This window comes from Salvia hispanica, chromosome 3 (genome assembly GCF_023119035.1).
Source record: "Salvia hispanica cultivar TCC Black 2014 chromosome 3, UniMelb_Shisp_WGS_1.0, whole genome shotgun sequence".
NCBI lineage: Eukaryota > Viridiplantae > Streptophyta > Magnoliopsida > Lamiales > Lamiaceae > Salvia > Salvia hispanica.
In genome coordinates, this window is record NC_062967.1 from 6,112,534 (window position 1) to 6,125,426 (window position 12,893).

Consider the following 12,893-nt stretch of genomic DNA (forward strand, 5'->3'; position numbering starts at 1 on the left):
GTGCACTAGTCCATGTTCAGAGTCTAACATTTAGGGTTAGATAAGTGTTAATTTCTTTTGAGAATATCCAAAGACAATTAAACAGAGAGTGGAATGACCTGCTCGCCGAGCCACCTTGGGGCGATTAGTACGCCCTGTGCCCCAGGCAGGCGTGCCCTTAACACCACCGGATAAATTAGATTGATGTAACGTATGATTGAGAACATGTATACCGCATAAAATTAAATAGTACCGATTACGTGCATAATGTATCCTCCTCTAAAGTTGCTATATTGGTATGAGATCACTGAAATAATTGAACACTAAAAAAGCTTGTAAACTTTAGTGACAAAGTCGTACACAAAGGAAAGGGACAAGCAGAAAGTTTGAGAAAAAGATGGGTCATACATATGCCTTCCAAAATCCTCCATCTCAATCCTTGAATTTATGATTACCCTCTGCAATTATTTTTTTCAGTGGAATACATTTGCGAAGAAATTGAAATCCACTTAAATTGATTCCTTAATATGAACTCTTCTTGTTATAAGTTAATGATGTTGGAGCCAATGTCATTCATGAGTACTAAATTCAAATATGTGTTACAATAATTTGATGAAACACTAATTATTTTCTGGGATTTCAAAATTTAGTTATCATATGAAATACGAGTAAAATTTAGGTCATGTTTGGATTAGAGGTGAGAGTCACATATGCTAGTGCTCACAATTGAGTTCAATGATCGCATCATTTTTCAGCGACTACTCATATCTGCACTTAGAGGTTGTAATGTTTTATGTATAGAAAATTGAGTTCTGGTAGAACTATGCCTAATTAAGGCATATAGCTGCACGATGCAAAGACTTTGACAATTGTGAAGATCAATGCTCTAAATAAATAATCGTGCTTGTGCTTTTGACCAAACTAATTGATTTACGAACACAAAGTCCATCCAAATATATTAATTAATTATTAATTTCTCGACAAATACAAGTGGATCAAACAAATCAGAAATGGCAAACACAGACCAAAACGACATTAATTTTCTTTATATAAGTATTAATTATTTGTTAACACCATTGATTGGTTTATCCAACTCAAGTGAGTTAGTTTTGTCTGATAAGAGTGTTAGTATATCTATAAGTCAATGAAATTGAAGTAGTCAAAGATTGTATACTAGCATTAGTAAAAAAGAGCAGTAATAAAAGTACATATGCTTCCTTTTAGGTATTTTACATTTGAAAATTGGTTCATGAATGTGGATTAATTTAAAATTAATTAATATAAAAGTTAACCTTTTCAAGTTGAATACGTACATATTTAAAAAAGATTTAACTTTTTCATTGAATATTTGTATAATCATCCTTCAATTAAATTGTAAATCATACTATATGAATTTATCATAAATCTTTGTGTCGTTTCTTTTTCATCGCCATAAAATAATACATTAATAATAAAATCAACATAAATAATACGGACCCGATTCGATTTGAAAATTTAGGGTCAGTGTACAAGTATTATGTTTATCTTTTTTATACCCTTGTAACAAATAATGACAAACAAGAGGCGATGCTATAAATAATATAGTTATAACATTAAAGACACAAACATTGATATGGAAAACACATTACAACAAAACATACAGATTATGACAAGAAGTTGAAGGCGCCATGGCTTTTGTTTAGTGTCTAGTGGTTATTGGTCGGATCATAACTATAATGTCTTAGCATTATCTGTAATAATATGTAGTAGTAGAAATATTTAGGGACCTTTGCCACCTCTCTTCCCTCTTGGATCATGCTTCACATTAGGGCCAGCATCATCATAATCTAATACTATGTCCAATCCAAGAAGCTTTCTTGAATTTGCTCCCATTTCTCCCTTACAAATAAAAACACCATTAAACGTTAGAATTACATTGGGAAGGGGGTTTGGAGACTGCCCATACATACATACTTCCTCAATTCCAACAAATATGACCTCTTTTTTGGACATCACATGATTTTATACAATATTGTTTTTTATGTTAAGCGTACTGAGACATAATAAATTAGAGACAAATGGAGTATATAACTACCTTGTGAAGAAGATGGCTTGTCTTGATGTAGTTTGAGCCCTTAGCTGCACCTGCATAGAGAAAATGATATACTATAATGATATAATTCCACACTAATATTCCAGACACTACTAATTATTAGTTGAAGGATAAGGTTCTTACGATATAAAATACATAAAAACAATTCACCAATTTAATGTGCCAATGCATAAAATGTATAGTAATTTAGGTTTGGATACCTGCAGAGAGAAACATAAGGAGCAGCAACATTGCTAAACTCTTTGTCCTAGCATTCATCACTACTCAATAAATGTGACGAGTGCTTGAAATTTTTGAGCTTAAAAGAAAATAGCTATGGGTTTTTGCAAGATTTATGAGGGAAGGCAGCCTTTTTATAAGCAAAAGTGGCCAAGAAATGTGTGTGATATTTGGTAATGCCCACCACCCCCCAATGGCTTATACAATCATGATGAAATGCATTACCAAAATGTTAAGTCAACTTCACAATATGCATGTTTACATCATGAATTCATTGCATACATGTATATGCAATGTATGCAATTTTGTGTGTGATCTTGCATGTCATGGCTCAAATTAATCACTTGGAAATTTCAATCTAGTGACTTTTTATCACTTCCAAGTAAACATCTTTTTGGAACAATTACAAAGATTACAAACTAATTGAAAAAATATACTCCTATATTACTCATGAAAATAAGGAAACTTATGATGATGTGAGATTTGGTATGGTACTATATACGCTTGTTAAGGTGGAGCTCCTTTCTTTGTTAGAGTTTGCTTTCGTTTTAAATTGCTGAAATTTGATGCTTTTCAACCAAATAACACTTAATATTAGAGTTAATTTTCATTTTTCGTTCGCCGTTCTTTGCCAGCAACAGATGCTTCACCAATTTTACCTTCCGACATCGACAATAACGTTATTCACTGTTCCTATTCCAAGATTTTCGTTTCCTAAATCCAGAATTAAAAGTGATACTTTTACTATATGATCTTCTGTCATCATTCAACTAGGAGCATAACTTTTTGCTAGAGATGTAAATGGACAGTCGCCTAACCTACAAAAATCGATTCCAGTGCTTTATATAAGGGTTTTATTTTTATTTTCGATACCTACCCTTTTCTGAGCCCATATGTTTTGGAAAAACTAGTGTCGGCACCACTTATTCATTGGTAAGAAAATATTAAAATTACCTCCATGTATTATAATAGTAACAATTTCAAAAAAATATCTACTCGAGCTTGGTGAAAAACTCTATTAGGTAATGAATGCTCAAGAAATCATTAACTAACAAATTAAGGTCATATGATTCATATCCACATGAAATTTACAAGCAAGTACCACTTAAAAGCGGTAAAGAAGACATAAAACAAAAGCAAACATATGTTATGTATATTACGACAGTATAAAAGATGAATACCACAGGGCCACAAATACATTGACTTTTGCCTCTGGAAGAAAAAACAAAATAATTGCAAAGCAATTCTTCAATCCTATTCTCAAATCTGTTCAATGTCATCACCAAATTTCATGACATTTCCCACTCTTGCAACGTCACAATCTCAACAAAATATATAGATTTTACATATTCAAAGGAAAGACTGAAGAAAAATCTGTACGAGACGGCAGAAAATTGCAGGTTCTTCTCCTCGTAAATGGAAGGAAATTCGACACTAAATAAACCACCAGTGAAATGCCTACGGACTAACGAAAAATGTATGCAAATGAAATGTGACCTAAATCTGGAGTGGTTTGACAAAACTACATGCAATATTCTAGATGAATGAAATGAATGGTTTTGTATGCAACAGACTAATGAGTTTGGAATGTTTATGCATGAAAAATGTATGGTTTTGGGGGAAAAAAAAGGAAAAAATGAAAAGAAAAAAGTGGGTATGACAGACAGCTTGACTTCATGCAAATACAGAAACAAAAGCTGCAAGCTGATGCTTCATTTGAGACCATTCGACGAGCATGTGGCGACCAGAGCAGTACGGGAGCTGTTTCTGGCAGCCCAAGAAAAGTAGTTCATGCCGACGAGCATGCAGCATAGTTAACCTGTTCAGCCCACTAACAAGCAAGCATCCAAACCCAGCACAAAATTGGTATTTCAACTTACAACTTCTCCAGAAGGAATCACAGAAGCCACCATCACCAACTACCCCACCCCAACACCAATCCAAGGTAAAAGAAAGGAACTTGACCTGACCCGACTGGACTGCATGATGCTTATGCATGAGTTAGTGACAATGCTTCTGTAGTCAGAAAATGGTATGACCCAAAATGATATGACTATCCCAACCTCAACCCTGACTAGACACGACCATATGCATGCAGGTAAAGTAATATGCACCAAGTGAAACCGCCTCAAACAGATATGGCGCGGCTAATAGCCAACCTGGCCCACTCAGCAGATTCCTTAATCAAATGGTCGTCTGAGGACAAGCATTCATTTAGGAAGTCTTTACTCGACAGAGATTCTTGAATCATAGAACCAGCATTACTTCCCAGAGTGTCTGCAAGATCTCCCAGGACACCGATAGCAGTTTTCATCACAATATCATCCCTGAGTAAAAACGATAACACAGTCATTAAATATTATTAAAAGAGAGAAAATAAAAATAAAAAAGAAAAAGGAGCAAAAGTAGATAAATGAAAACTTACATATCCTTCTCTATGTAAATGCTATCCAGGAAATGCAAGATGTGAGGTGCATATGGTATCAGAAGTTGGGTTTTTGGTGAGTTCTTGAAGCCCTGAAATATCCCCGAATATGCCTCCAAAATTCCATTTCTAAGAGAGTTAGTGTATTCAATCATTTCATCATCCGCACCAGATGTATGGGCAGACAACTCTGCAGCACTCTGTAGCATGGGCATGGCATACATCAAATACTTCTCAAAGTTCTCGCCTATTGCTAGGGCTATATCTCCAAAGCATGAAAATATTGGAGGCTTCACAGACCGGTGCAACTGATTGCTCGACAAGTCCTTCAGTAGCTGCGTCATTATACCATCACAGAAAGCCAGCACCTTATCGTCCAATGCCCTGCAGATATCCCCCACAACACCAACAGTGACAGCACAGACCTGGTATTCCTCAAAATTCTGAAGACCCATCTCCAAATACTTGTAAAAATCTGGCATATACTTTGCAAAATTTGGCCCTGTTGCATAGGCAAGTGCACCAATGGAAAGCATTGCTTCCTCATGGACAGTGGCATTTCTACAAGCAAAGACTCGCAAAAGAAGATTCATTATCTGATCTGCATATTGAAGTAAGGCATACTTAGTAGGATCTGATGCCCCTAGTTTTTGTATGATGACTTGCAGGCACCCACAAAGAAGGCCTTGCAATTCAGTCTGTTTCTCCCTCTCATCTGATGAAAGTTTTTGAGCCTCAAGTGTTTTGTGAAGCTCCGTCATAATGACTTGAACAAGTTCCACCACCAAACGAGCTGTTTCCTCAGTGGAGCTCCTCACTACTTCATTTAGTGTTTCATAGGCAGCTGTCCTAAGTCGAGACTCGCCTGCATCTTCTCTATGAGTTACATAAAGAAGAGATTGTACAATTTCTTGGAAAAAAGGTGTTAATGGTGATGCTGGACCAACATCCTCATAACCTTGGGCCAGAAAATAAAGAGCACCACAAGCTTTCTCAGCAACATTTGGAGCATCTTTCATGCTCTGCAGGAGAACTGTGATTATCTGTTGACAGTTGGCTGGGGTAATAATGGGAGTCTCCACGGAGGAGCCATGAAGAAACTCAAATATCCTCCCAAGAGTCCAAGCAGTTGTGTCCTTCACATGACTATTAGGGTCTTTGGTCAAGGCAGTGAGCATAAAACCGAGGGCAACATTGACAATAGGGACTAATTTGTCTGGTGAAGGGCCCTCCAATATCGAGCCAAATGCATAAGTAGCCGCTTCTCTTTGCCTCCAATCACCTTTTGTAATATTTTCTTCAATAAATGGCATGACAAGTGGTACTATGTCATCCCCCACTGTCCGAGCAACTAAGCCAAGGCAAGTACCACCAGCCATTGCAAGATTCCAGGCACCTTCATCTTGATCCTGATCCTCTTCTTGCTTAAGAAGTGTCTCCAGCAGCAAGGGCACAAGAGCAGGGAGTGCCTGCTTGATGAAATAGTAGCAGGGAACATCTGAATCTGCTGTAAAATCACCTCCAAATTCGTCCAGAATATCAATTTCCTCATCACAAATCGAGCTCCAAAATTCAATTGCCTGGAGAGCAACTGGTTCCTCATCATCCCGGACAGCCTTGGATGTGATGTTAAAGATGTCTTGTATGTATGGAGCTAGTTTCTCATAATATGTGGATCCAATTGAGACCAAACACTCATATGCTGCCTGCCGAATTTTCACTTCTGGAGAAAGTGTGGCCTCGCAAACGACTCTCATTATGTAATCCCGCTCCATATCGTTCGAAAAGTTAGCCTGGGCAAATCCAAGAGCATTGTACAAAGCTCTTGTGGATGCAAGCCGGACCTCAATATTAGCTTCATTGGCATTCATACCTTGAACAACAGCTGTGAGTATCTTATTCACTTGATCTTGATCAATTACCTCCGGAGCTACTTCTTCACACAAGTATCCAAGTGTTTCAATGGTAGCTTGCTTTACATGAGGTGGAACTTGATGAACATTTGACAGGAGAGATCCAACAAGCTCAGGCCACTGCTTCTGTGGTAGCTCAATGCCTGCAACCTTCGCAATCACTTGTGATGCAGTTGACCTAGCATCAATAGCGGTAGATGACAGGGTCTGCAATAAGCATGCCTTTATCTGGCTCTTCACAGAAACATCTAATGACAACCACCTTTGCACAAGCTCATACTTCCTATGCTGCTCCTTCGCATCCAAAGCATTTTTTAAAACCAAACCAGCAAGTTTACGGCTGTCGACAGGCTTCTCCTCACTAGCAAGCTCTACAGAAAGGGACAAAAGAAAAGCCGGAAGGTTTTGCTCTTGAAATTGTTTCAGACTCTCTTCAGCATGTTTCCTTACTGTTGAATCAACTGACTGTGCACTTAGAAGGATCTGAGTGACTTCCATAGCCATATCCTCTCTGTGGATACCACAGCATATTAGTTCAAACTATATGATGAAATGATAGGTTGCAGTATATATTGACAGTTCAAAACATTCAGAGGACTAAAACTGTATATTCCAATAGGAAATACTAGTGAGTATAGTATAAGACATCCATGAAAATAAATGGTCAAGCAATTAACATATTTAGCTTAAAATAATTCTCTCATGGTAGTTCACTAAGTCAATTTTAATGTAGATGTTTTGGCTGAGTTATATCACACCAGACTGAAACATATCAAAAAAAAAAAATCACTCAATCCAACAAATTGAACTTATATGTCAAATTAACAAACTGTTCACTACAGTTTTCCCCAAAGTGCACAAGAAACAGCATTACCGCCATAATCCACCCAGTAATAGATATTATATGAGCACTAACTTTATGACAAATAAAATGGCCAAGTGAGAAACATCCTTGCATATAAAAAGCATAATAGAATGGCCCAGTCACACAGATGTAATAGCTCTCTCATAATAGTTCACTGCTGTTTTTAGGTAGCCGTTTGAGCTGGGGAAGATAACAACAGAATGAAACAGATCCAACGAAATCGCCCTTAAACGAACAAAAATAAAAAAACGTGAACAGTCAATCCCACAATGCACAAGAGCTATCATTACAGTATTGCCACCAAAACCAACCAAGTAACGGAGGTTCCATAAATCAGATTAAAGCACAGATATAACCTAAAAAAATCCACTTGATAACGACAAACTCATCCAAACAACAAGAGTAACAACAGCTAAACTGCAATAACACACAGGAAAAAAAAAAGCTTGAGAGCGCGATCCATTAAAATATACTACTACTCAATAATTCTTTTTATTTACATATTAGCTAGCAATATAAGAAGAGATCGTGGCTATTCCCAACCTAAGGTTTTCAACTACGCAATCAGATCGTCCCAACAGGAAGATCCAGTAATCATCCAATTGCGCAAAGCGCTATCCAAACTGCCATTTCCGTTTCCCAATAAAAATTAAATCTTCGATTACTCAACACACACATGTTATGTTATAGTCTGATAGCAAAGGACAAATGAAAATTAAACTCGAAAATCAATGCAATAACATGAAATCACCTGGGGAGAAATGAGGAGGGAGGAGAGAGCCAGTGAAGAGTTCAGTCTCGGATCGTATTAATTCAAAAGCGGCGCCCCTGAAAACCCTAAACAGGAGTTTTAGAGAGAGAGAAAGTGGGGAGTTGTGTGTTTTCAGATAGAGAAAATCCTTAAAGATGAACACTTGAAATATAAGATGTAATGAGTTACAATAATAATAATAATTTCCTTTTTTGTTGAGCAATTATTGTATGCGGAAACGACCGGGTAATTTCTACAGCATTTATACGCTGTATCGCGTCGGTCCCACTCTTTGAAGATTTCATTCAAATTTTCATTCTCTTCCTTTTTAAAAAAATCGAGTTTAATATTTTACTAAGAGTAGTAGTTAAAGTATGACATATTTTATACAAATACGTTGATAATATGTATTCATGTAATCTATATCAATTAATAAATGTTAAAAGTGAGAAAATGTTTCTAGTTGTTTAATTTCGATTTTAGCTCGTCTCAACCTAGTTACACTATTTCTATTTTAAGTCAGAAAATATAGTATTTAGTTAATATATTAAAATTAATTAAATATTTTTCTAAATTATCTTTCATTACATTTAAAATACTAGTAATTAACTATATTAAAAAATCAATTTTAAATTTACAACTTAAAATGAAAAGTGTGAGTAACATGGAACGGAGGAATACATCCTTTTTTTTTTCTCTTTATTGTAAGAGGTTGTCCTTCTAAATTCTACATTTTATCCATTTCCATTGTTTAAAAAAGTTTATGACTATAGAAGAGTTATTCTTATTAATTGTAGTAGGTAGTTTTAACATTAGGTGATTATTGATGGGTAAATTTTCATTTAAATCACAATTTTTGGTTCACTTCTGATCAATCCATAACTTATAAGACTAGCCCGCCAAACTCTCATTTACCCAAGTAAGCAAAGAACAAATACAAAAGTTCAGACAGCAACGCCAATCTCTCTAGGCTTAAAAATTGCCTAATCTTTGAGAAGTTTACGCCAGAAGAATGTACATTGTTGGAACCCTTGAATTGAGAGAATTAACCAGCCGCTTTAGTCACAAGCTCCAACCCTGACCACCTAGACCCACAAAGATCCCTAGGAGCATTTCCTTCATCGTCTCGCAATTCTACGTCAGCACCATGTTTCACAAGTAACTCTGCGATGGCAGTTCGCTCACACACAGCAGCATAATGCAAAGGGGTTTGACCTTCACCATCCTACAATTAAACACACAGTTCTTAAGCATTTGGCAAAAAGCAGGAATTAAGCTTTTTTTCCAACAATTGAATGGTAAAAAAACCATATTCTCAGAGCATCTTTACTTTTTCAGAGGCAGCTGAACATCTAATAACAGCCTGCTCAGAGCCCGAGATGTATAACTCACCTTATAAGTTCTTCAAAACATTCTACCACATGAAATAGAAAATATGAGGTTGTATACTGGGCATGTTATCCTTTTGTAGCCAAGCAAATGATAACATGTTCAACAAGTATAAAATTTGCAGCTACCTTAGCATTTACATCAGCGTTCTTGTTCAAAAGCAATGCAGTAATGTTCAAATGGCCCCGATCTACAGCCCAGTGCAAAGGAGTGCGGCCCTCACTGTCTGCAAAAAACTGGGAATTATGTATCCAAACAAACAAATTAACTGGCGTGGATCAAAAGGATTTGCATGCTAGAAATGCAAGACACATTTTAATCTGACAAGGTAGGTACTGAATTTGCTGAACTACAGTTTTTCCTAAACATAGAACAGATTGAGAGCTTAATTGTTCAAAGAATCAAATTTTAAGTTTTCCTTCTCAAGCAGCAGCTTCATGGATGGTGACGTCAGCGAACTAGTTATCATAACATGCCCACAAGAATGGGAGAAAGTATAGCAGGGAATACAAGAATTTTGACATCTGCAAACCTTTCAGATTTAAGGGGGCATCGCTCTCAATGCACTTGAGCATGTTTACTTCATCTCCTTCTCGTGCAAAAGCATGAAAATCACTCAATTTCCTTCAAAGAATATAGAAAGATAAAATTTAAATAAGCCTTAGTAATGAATAAAAGAACTAGCAAAACAGTTTAATGTCCAGACTCCACGCCAACTACCTAAACTCTATCTAATCCATGGGGTCTTATCTGCTACGAGTACTAGTTTAAAGGAACTACATATTTTTCCGATTAGATTATATATTTTTCTAGTTACATACGCGCAAGGTTCGAAGAGGAGTGTTGGGCTGTTGGCATAATATGCAGGGTGGAAGTATGGTTGGAACTCAGACTTGACGGGACAATAAGAAGTTAGATCCATAAATCAAAATCGCCACGTAAGTATGCAGTATTAGTTGAATTCAACAGAGCATAGATATATTTGAACTAAATTGTAACACGGGCAAGAAAAATGACAACATAAACGTGATTCAAATTTCAATAACATCTTTAGAGTCAAGGAATTGAATGAACCATGAAGGTGTTTGATTCCGAAAAAAGATACAGCCAGTCAGCCACAGTAAAGATGCCAATTCTTGCATAGGATAGAGTGATAGACAATTCTTGCAATAATATCTCAAAAAGCTAGTAGCATTTAATCTTCTTCAACAACCAATAAGTAGGAGTAGAAGATTGCGACACATAAGTCAAGAAACATGTAGACAATACAGAGGATATGATTGGAAGATATAGAAGTATAGAACATTAAATGAAATAGTTAGAATACCCACAAGTCACTTCCTGATTCCTCTTCATAAGCAAATGTACTAAAAACTGGTCCCATAGGTCCCCCGGCACCTCCCATAGATGTATCGCTAGTACTTTCATCTCTCTTCTTATGCTGCTATATGAAGCATATGAATGCTAACAACAATGGTCAAGATGAGAATCAATATAGAACTCGGAGTTCATAAAAATGAGCTAAATGAATCTAGTCTCACACTGGCAAGGCCAGAAGCCCAAGTGGGATATAACTCTGAAACAATGTCAATGTACTTCTCCATTGCTTCTTCAGGAGGCATAGCACCCAATTTCTTCCATGCTTGCCTTGCACACAAAAAGACATAGGAGTATATTTCAATGGAGTGAGCCACAATATCTTCAATCCCAAAAGTCAGAGAATTAGAGAAAACCAGCAAAAGCATGAAGTAGAAAGCCATATACCACTGTAATTTTCTAATTTCAGGTTCATATTAAAGAATAACATGTTTCTGAATCGAACAAATCCTAATCCCACAACCTCCAAACAACAATTACAAATTTAAAACACACATATAATACAATCTCCAAGATATCAATAATAAATGAAAAAATGTAGTCAAATGAATATTACCATTTGGCACGAGCAGTCATTTTCAAGGCAGAAGGCTGGGGATCCGAACACGGTCCCTCGATCGCGATCTTATACAAGCTATAGAGCTGTAGCTGGACTTCATTGGACACATTCACGGCCGCCCTATCGGCAGCCGTGGCACTGAAGATCTCATCCAATTCGGTACTCTCAACGCCCTCCCAATCGTCATCACTATCACTATGATCACTAGTCACCATGCTTTCATCTCCGGGGATCAAGGGCTCATTCTCATCCGAATAATCTGCGGCTTTCTCTTCAGCTTCGGGTTCCGATAAACTAGCTCGCGTGATCCTCAGATTCTCGTCGCGGGAGGCGAATACAACGGAGAATAGGAGAAGATTAGCCCCAACAACACCGATTGAAGGAATTGGTGCCACTCCGCCATCAATTCCCGATCAACGGCCGAATGAACAGAAACTGATCCAAATTAAAACCGTGACAAATCGGCTTAGGGATTTGGTAAATGAAGGATTTGCGAGAAAAAGTAATCCCATAGACAGCCGAACTGGAATTTCTGAGATTTTGTGCAAAAAATCCAGTGAAAATTAAGCGGCAAAAACTTCATCTTGAAAAAATCAGGCATATTTTAAAAAATATTAAAATAATTGAAAAAATGCGCATCCAGGGAATCGAACCCTGGTCAGTACCGTGGGAGGGTACTATGATACCACTACACCAGATGCGCTATATGAACTATGTAGTTATGCATTTATATAAATCTTTTGAAATATTGTGTACTCCTTAAATCAAATAACACGTTTTAAAATGACACCTGTAAAAAGTCAAAATAACGATGATTGTATGATTCTAAAATCAACATTTAAAGTAGGATCAGTTGTGATGTGTTACGTGGAAATATGTTGTCTCCAAACATGTTTAAAAAGAAAGAAGATTAGATAGGTGCTTCTAAAATATGTTTCCATTTTTTAGAATATAGTATTAATTAATTATGAGATCAACGGAACTATGAGATAATCTTTGATAAGACGTCGTAGAAGTAGTACTGATCAAGCAGCACTCCGCGAAACTAACATGAAATAGAACTGTCGTATCCAAATATTACAAAATATAAAATAAATAATGAAGTTGTAGTGTTATGTAGAATTTAATTAGAAATATGGATCATTTTAAAAGTTGGAAAATAAATAATGATGTGATCGTGTGTGGGTTATTCCTATTTTTGGCAATTATATTTCTCTAAAAGCATCCACAATTCAACCGATCGATTATCAATCCAAATTCCAAAATTCAAAGAATCAATGGAGAATGAGGACGAGAACGGGTCGTTCTTCGCCTCCCTCGAGCG

The 12,893-nt window shown here is 36.6% G+C and overlaps 2 protein-coding genes, 1 non-coding gene and 1 pseudogene across 3 annotated transcripts; all 4 read right to left on the reverse strand.

Annotated features, from left to right (window-relative positions):
- Positions 1-1,526: 1,526 nt before the first annotated feature.
- LOC125211380 lies at positions 1,527-2,430 on the reverse strand. The gene is made up of 3 exons (XM_048111136.1): positions 2,272-2,430; positions 2,054-2,103; positions 1,527-1,857 (listed from the first exon to the last, which is right to left on the reverse strand). Exons 1-3 carry the CDS (start codon positions 2,327-2,329, stop codon positions 1,738-1,740), a joined length of 228 nt encoding a protein of 75 aa, XP_047967093.1. The 5' UTR covers positions 2,330-2,430; the 3' UTR covers positions 1,527-1,737.
- A 993-nt stretch (positions 2,431-3,423) lies between these two features.
- LOC125211379 (importin subunit beta-1-like) lies at positions 3,424-8,399 on the reverse strand. The gene is made up of 3 exons (XM_048111134.1): positions 8,245-8,399; positions 4,716-7,139; positions 3,424-4,617 (listed from the first exon to the last, which is right to left on the reverse strand). Exons 2-3 carry the CDS (start codon positions 7,130-7,132, stop codon positions 4,419-4,421), a joined length of 2,616 nt encoding a protein of 871 aa, XP_047967091.1. The 5' UTR covers positions 7,133-7,139; positions 8,245-8,399; the 3' UTR covers positions 3,424-4,418.
- Positions 8,400-9,136: 737 nt separating this feature from the next.
- LOC125216543 lies at positions 9,137-11,972 on the reverse strand (annotated as a pseudogene).
- A 229-nt stretch (positions 11,973-12,201) lies between these two features.
- Positions 12,202-12,272, reverse strand: TRNAG-CCC. Its single transcript has one exon. It is a non-coding gene; the product is annotated as a tRNA-Gly (tRNA).
- Positions 12,273-12,893: the final 621 nt, after the last annotated feature.

What these genes read in the sequence shown, in the direction of transcription:
- LOC125211380 (XM_048111136.1), bottom strand. Translation starts at nt 2,329, where the DNA reads ATGAATGCTAGGACAAAGAGTTTAGCAATGTTGCTGCTCCTTATGTTT. An exon ending in CCTTATGTTTCTCTCTGCAG is followed by an intron (nt 2,104 to 2,271) that starts GTATCCAAACCT and finishes TTCTCTATGCAG; the next exon opens with GTGCAGCTAAGGGCTCAAAC. An exon ending in CAAGCCATCTTCTTCACAAG is followed by an intron (nt 1,858 to 2,053) that starts GTAGTTATATAC and finishes TTTATTTGTAAG; the next exon opens with GGAGAAATGGGAGCAAATTC.
- LOC125211379 (XM_048111134.1), bottom strand. Translation starts at nt 7,132, where the DNA reads ATGGCTATGGAAGTCACTCAGATCCTTCTAAGTGCACAGTCAGTTGAT. An exon ending in ATTTACATAGAGAAGGATAT is followed by an intron (nt 4,618 to 4,715) that starts GTAAGTTTTCAT and finishes GTTTTTACTCAG; the next exon opens with GGATGATATTGTGATGAAAA.